The sequence below is a fragment of the Pundamilia nyererei genome, unplaced genomic scaffold (genome assembly GCF_000239375.1).
Source record: "Pundamilia nyererei isolate P.nyererei 1_Seehausen unplaced genomic scaffold, PunNye1.0 scaffold00007, whole genome shotgun sequence".
Classification (NCBI taxonomy): domain Eukaryota; kingdom Metazoa; phylum Chordata; class Actinopteri; order Cichliformes; family Cichlidae; genus Pundamilia; species Pundamilia nyererei.
The window spans coordinates 2183289-2190666 of record NW_005187408.1 but is presented as its reverse complement, the minus strand read 5'-3'; the positions used below and the strand labels follow the sequence as shown (position 1 = coordinate 2190666).

Below are 7378 nucleotides of genomic sequence, written 5' to 3'. Positions count from 1 at the left end.
GCGATGGTGTTGTGTTTAGTATGTTGCTTTGTTTTGTTTTTTTTGCTTGTTTTCTATTCTTCTCTCAACAGGTGATCCAGGAGATTTTTTTCCCCTTTCTCACTGTGCCTCTCCCCTTCTGTTTTTCTTTTCCTTCCTCTTTCTTTCTCCCTTTCCTATCCCTCACTCATGTCTGTCCCGTCTGTAACATCTGAAAATAAAATATAATAAACAATAAAAACAAAGGTCGATCAAATGGACCAATACGGTAATGCCACGATGATCCATTTGGCAAAGTAAATCTATTGGGTATCCTTGTTGGTCTTCAGACAACAATTCTGATGGCTAAAGAACCAAATGGGACAGGCGAAAAAAAAAAAAAAAAAGAAAGTCATACTGGTGCAAAGCTTTTGTATCTCTGTGTGATAGTAAACACTGAACACTGAAGTAAATAGAATTTGCCCATTGTAAGTGGGTGTATGATTGTGTGTTTCAAAAGGCTGTAAGGGCTCTGCTTCTATTTGTGAAAAATGTATTGAATAAAAGAGAGAGACAGACACATTGTGTTTGTGTATGTGTGTGAGAGAGCTTGTGTTGTGTCATCCCTGAAAATGGCTGATTTGGTTAAACAGAGGATCATAATGGACATAATTATTGCACACACCAATTACCTTAAATAAATGATTGCTCTCTCATGCAATCACACAAAGCGTGTGCTGTAATCAGGCAGGTAAATGACTGTTGCTCGAGTGTGCGCCTGCATTAGCCTTTGTGCCTATGTGTGTGTGTGTGCGTGACAGGTTACACCCGACATTATCAGACGGACTGCTGGAATAAATCTCACACTAGGGTAGAGAAAAAGACAGAGTAAGAGATGGAAAAAGTGAGATAAAGACAGAGGAATGGCTCTTGTGCACACACCGAATCATTCAAAACAATCTTACATTTGAGCTCCAAGCGAATGAAGTCAGTGTTGCCCAAATTTTCCAGAAAGACGCCATAGGCCGCGCTTGTCTTGAAATAGAAGGAGATGTCAGCGCTGGTCTCACCATGAAAGGTGGCAAAGTGCAGGTAGGATGATGGAGTCGTGAACGATGCTGCATTCCAGTAGTTATCTGTGGAAAAAAGGATAAGAAAAGAAAAATCAAAACTCCGAACCAAGCCATTCCACATATCTGCAACACCTGCTCCATTAGCACTGTACCAAACATCATATTCCATCCTCATCTGATAAGCTGTTGAATAAATCCATGGTAGAAATTACTTCATTTCAAATAGAGCCATTTTCATTTTGTTCAGGAGCAATCAATCTATTCTGGATAGAATATTGTTATATAGTTATGTCATGTCTATTGGTTAATGTGGCTCATTTTGATATTTCCTCAATAAAAAAAAAAACTTAACTCAAAAGTCTATTTCTGCAAGTTTTGGACAGAAAGTAGACAGTAATTTCCTGCATCTTTAATCACATGCAGCAGAAAGTTGATCATATCAAAACAGCAGAAAGAGACAAGTTTGTATCTCCAAAACGAGAAGCTGAAAAGGGCAACAAGGGTACACGGACAAAATGTGGGATTTTTGATAACTTCACTAATGACTTTTGAATGAAGGGAGAGCAGGGCCAGCTAATGAAGACAAAGTAGCAGCACGCTAAACAGCTGCTGATGAATTATCAGACTGTGGTTGATGAAGTGACTTCTCTCCTGTCTTCTCTCCTCTCACCGTGTCTCTGTCTTGCTCCTATCACTCAAGAAGGATGAAGAGTATTATTGGGGGGAGAGAAGAAGAAGAAGGAGGAGGAGGAGCAGTCGGAGTAGAAGAGGAGTGGAGAAGACAGCTGAGAAGTGGAAATCAGACAGGCATAGGTCAGAGAATGGAATATTGAAGAGGAGATGGAAAAATAGGACAGGGCCCGGTGTGGGGGGGGGCATATGAGGGGCAAGTGGAGGAAGTGAAGGCTAATGTGTTATCAGCGGTGTGATATCTCTTTTATGCCTCAGAGGATTGGCCTAAGACCCTTCACTCTAACCTGGGGAAATAGGAACAGCTGTGCACAGGAGAGAAACATGACAACATGCACCTGAGTATGGCTGCTACTGATGATTAATTTAACTCTTATTCTAATCTGACACTGTCTACCTCTGAGTCTTAAAGACTGTAAAAATACTGATCCCAAGATGACACCTTCAATGAAAAAAGACAAGATTGCACTCTTTAGATAAATTAACAGTTCCATTAACGATTTACAGTTGCCAAATTGTCAGCTTGTACCCATTTTAAGAGTCCAAGTGCATTCCCACTGTGTTTTTTGTGTCACCTGTCCACGTATGTATGCACCAACACCCGTGCATTTTTTTGCGTTCGTGTCTGTCTCCTGGACCAGTGTGATAAGCATCCCCCCAGTGACAGGGCTGAGGTTCTCCCTTTTTCCTCTCTGCCTTACATTCTGTCACCAGGGGCAAGGGTAGATAGCAGCGAAGCACACACATGCACACGCCCATTCCCCCACATACACAGACAACCACCCACTGATGCTGTCGTTGCGATTATTGCGTTTGAAGTTGGGTTATGGTTCACTTCTCCATGGGAGGCACAGCCAATTACTGAACAGGGTTAATTCAGGACTAAACAGGGGGATTCCTGCAGAGGCAAAGGAAACAAATAACATCGTGTTTACTGTGATGCTGAGTCATACATGAAAGACTCAAGGGCTGCAGAAGTGATTAAAAAAAATATACGATCACTGGTTTGTGGCAGTTTAAACTAGAATGAGAATCTATAGGAAATTAAAAGTGGAGCAGATTGATACACCGACACATAAAAATTACCTTCATTTTCTTTTGTGTGCGTTACATCAATAAAAAACAACCCTTAAAGTACAAACACACACACATAAAATAACCCCAACACAAATACACAGATAACATGAAAGTTTCATGCCCTCTGATATTTATTGGTATGCGCTGAATGAGACCACGAGAGCTTCGAGCAAGAGAGTAAAAAAGAAGACTTGCAACGATACAGGAGCAAGAAGGACACTGGGATAAAGAAATACAGCTTGGAGACAACTTTTCTTTTTGAAGGAGGGAGAGGAAACAGCAGGAAAAGAGAGAAGTGGGAGGTTGGAGAAATTGTTCAAAAGGGATCCAAAGCGTGAGAACCAACAGAAGACCGGGGAAAAAAAATTAGGCGGTTGACAGAGTGTCGGAGAGAAAACAGTGTTAGAGGAATAAAGACAGAAGCCAAAGCATAAACCTCGGATTGCCCTTGTGCCAGATTCACAGATGCAACTGGTTGGCTAGGCAGTATGGCACATTTATCACTCCCATATTGAAATGTTTATCAAACAACTGCTTCACAAACTGATCCAGCAAATAAATGTCTTTTCTGACTAAGACATGGCAAACACTAGGCTATCCATCCGTAATGCCTGATATGCGATGTTTGAAGGCAGGGCCACATGTTTATTGATCAAGGTTCTGTCAAGGGAGTTTTATATGAACGGCCATATGCCACAGCAAGCAGGACAACACCGGCGGGCTCAGACAGACGGGTCAGTCGTGTGTCAACTCTTGTCTGCAATCATCCGTTTTTCTTTTATGCACTGTGTGTAGAAAACCTACAGCAAGACCTGAATCAATGAATAGTGAAGGGCGCTTCCAAGATAGGCTATTTTCAAATGAAATCTGAAGAGGTTTTCTTGACAAGAGTTTTTTTTTTTTCTGTTTAATTGGCACTCAAGGTAATACCAAAGAAGAAATTCTCATCGTGTTCTCTCTTCTTTTCCTAGATGCCCTTGGTCATACTGTCTGGTGTATTGTGGGTCTTAGTCAAGATTATCTCAGATATACTTTAAGTTAATTTGTAGCCACTGGCCTTCTCCCTTCTGTGTTTGCTTGTGACCTCGCATTCTGGTGTGGCTAATATTAAAACACAATTAAAAAAACCTCGCCATGAAAACAAGAAAAGAGGACTACATATAAGACGTAAAATACTGGTGAAAAACAGCAGCATGTCCATGATGAGATGAGAACCATCATCTTTAGCAGCCTGTAGAAATCCACATCCCCTCTGTGCCCACCAGCGACATACTGATCAAGGATATTCTAGTGCAGGGATGTCAAACTCATTTCACATCACGGGCAACATACAGCCCACTTTGATCCTATGTGGGCCGGACTAGTGAATCTCCCCTCTAACTATACATGTAATCAATGAGATATCTTAATATAAGAAAAAGAAGCACAATTTCCACAGTACATCTCACTTTTTGTACATAATAAATACATGCTGTTGTAAATGAAAGAAATCTGTCAGCATGACTCTTTGGGCTTACATCGTAACAAGTAAATGTATAAAATACAGAAATTTACAACTTAATTATTTAGTGTAATATGAGTGGACATGGGAGAGGTTATTATCACTCGTAAAAGCTGTAAAACGTTTGAAAATACAGTTAAAAGTAAAACCTTTATGTCCGGGTCTTATATTTGACACTCCTGTTCTAGTGCCTTTGAATTTTTTTTTGTCAATTAATTAAAATCAGGTAAACTTTCAGATAATCATCACAGATAAAATTTTGATGATTTTGGCTTATATACAGCTCTTAGTTTTAAATGTGATAGTGAAAGATCAACTACAAAAAAAGGATTTGCAGTACAGATTTTTCTAACTTCTTGTCTGGTTATGTTTTATTTTTTATACTAAATTCTTGGTTGGGGTTACTTTAACAAGATGTGGCATGAAAGTGACCACTTTGTGGTAGTGCAGAGGTGTTGTTGAAGCCCAGGTTGTTTAGTAGTGGTCTTCAGCTCATCATACTCGGGTATTTCTAGTTCGCCTCTTGTGAATCACCCACAGTTTCTCTGTATTTTTCAGGTCAGGCGAGTTGGCTGGCCATTCAAGCGCAGTAATGATACGGTTAGCAAACCATTTGGCAGCAGTTTTGGTTCTGTGAGCAGGTGCTAAGCTAAGTTTGCCAGCAGATGGAAACAGGAAGTGCTCTCCTGGTTGATGTTGCATTGACTTTGGACTCACAAAAAACAGAACAAATCACCCGGCACCAACAGCAGCAGATGACATGGCATCCCGGATCATCATGGAACCTTCATGCTGGACCTCAAACACACTAGATTTTATGCCTCCTTACTCTTCTCCCAGACTCCAGAACCCATCTCAATCCTCTCAAGGCTGCATTCATTCCTGTTGCTTGTGCAACTTTGACACAGCACTCTGTGAACAGCCAGTGTTTTGAGCAAAAACCCTGTGTTTTGAAGGTTGTCAGGAGAGATCTGCAGTGTTCCCCATGATTGTAGTTACACTTCTTTAACTGTCATACACAAAGTGAAAATAAAATACTGAGATTGAGCTTTAAGCCATAACCATCAAATTAAAAAAAGAAGAAGTTTTTATAATTCATTTTACATGTGAGAAATACAGAATTATAAAAACTTTAATTTAGATAAAAATTTGTGATGTACTACACAACACGATTCAATCTGATGTCTGGCTTTGTAACTTTTATGCTCTGAGTTATAAAATAATTGACACATTCACTGACGGTCAGTTATGTAATCAGGTGATGTAAAAATCTTTGTTGGTAAAAATGTTGTGTTTGAGGCAGACAGGCAGTCCATTCACAACAGAATAAAAATAGAACAGCAACCTCCTTGCAACTAGGAAAGCCTCTAATTTCGATTGCATGGTGGAGATTATACTCAATTCAACCAATTACAAGTAGTTTTGGTGACTAACAGGTCCCAGAGGTTGAGTGTGCCATACCCCCAATCTCTGCTTGACCAGTTTCAATCATAAGGCCGTTGTGCAGGTCACCTGGTGGGAGTCAACCTGTCTCTGTACAATCGGGGTCCACAAGAACTATTTTGGAGTTAATTCACCATCCTGTAGTAGCTGTGTCTATCTAGGCAATGATGTTCTGTACAATATTATGTAAGCTGTACCATAATTTAAGAAAAGACAGAAAGAGTTTTATTCTTCATAGAAGGGCTAGTGCTTGAGACAAAGTTTTGGAGACAAAAGTTGGGTGTGAGTCTAGTTTGCTGCTCAGCCTAATTTATGGACAGGGAGAAGCAGAATGAAAAATTCTGTTTCAAATCTAAATTCTGGCTGGACTGACTGTAAGTAGTGAATATGAATTTCTGTGTAGACGGCTACAGATTTCAAACAGACAGCAAAAGATCTATGATTTTTGCGATAACAGTTAATCACTGTATTATCACAATCAGGTCTCATATAATCGCCAAATTGACCCTTTTCAATTGGTAACAATGGAAAACTGATAGCAGTATTTTCGCTCTTTTGACAAAACAAGTCACCTGGAGGTCGGCAGCTGACTGTGCACGGTTGCACACCTGGTCTCCATCTTTGAAGCAACCATTTCAAAATCAACAGGGCTGCAAGTTTTGCAGTTTTGGTCATGCCAACGCCTCCAACCACTGTTTTCCATAGTGTGCGAGGAGCACAAACCACTGATTCTGGTTTTGGATTAGTGTGTGTGTAGCTTGTGACATTTAAACTAACAACACATCTTCTTTTTTGCTCTATTTGATATAGACACACTGAGGAAAAGACAGGAAAGCGGGGGAAGACATGCAGGTTGGACTCGAACCTGGGCTGGCCGCTCTCAGCCGTATGACATGTGGTCACCTGCTCAGCGCACTGAGCCAGATCGGCACCAAAGTGTGTGTCTTCTTGACTTATATTCGTATTAAAGAGGAACTGAGATCTGTCTGTAAGCTAAACTGTTGCTCAACATTTTCTGTTTGCATCTAATGAAACGGTTTCCCATTTAGTACGTTCATGTTGTGCACTTTGATCTATATGAAGTCTTTATCTGAAATAGATAAAAGCAGCAGTTGACCTCTACGTTAGCCCGCACGGAGAACTGTAAAAAAAAAATCAAAGTTCACTGAGCTGCAGATGCTGACTTGATATGAGATGCAGCATAAGGTGAAGTTTGGGTCTGGAAGCCAACTAGATGATTCATCTGTCTGTGCTTGACCAGATGGGTTATATGCCAATACCAACAGATGGTAAGGATGACTGACTGCCCCGTCTCAGGTCATTAACGCGTACACTTTCAGGCACACACACACAATCACGCATATAAAATGCAGTACATGTACATACTCATTAGAAATACAAATAATGTACACTCACTGCTGGAGGGCAAAGCAGACAACACAGCGCACCGCTGCAGTAACAGCTGGGCCTCACACGTGTCCTGCTGTATGCGTGAACACGGTGATGCTTTTCCACTGTAAATTCGTAACATTTAGGATTTCAATACGGTGGCCCTGAGAGGTAGAGCTGGGCGATATGAGATTTTTTCATATCACGATATGTTTTTTTCATTTCAGGCGATAACGATATCTATCAC

General features: G+C 40.6%; 1 protein-coding gene across 1 annotated transcript in view; it reads right to left on the bottom strand.

The window, feature by feature from the left end:
* cntnap2a (contactin associated protein 2a) overlaps positions 1-7378 on the bottom strand; it is a 384903-nt gene that overhangs the window by 52203 nt on the left and 325322 nt on the right. The window contains exon 17 of the mRNA XM_013915179.1: positions 924-1094. Coding sequence (XP_013770633.1) covers positions 924-1094 — 171 coding nt within the window. The remainder of the gene's footprint in view (positions 1-923; positions 1095-7378) is intronic.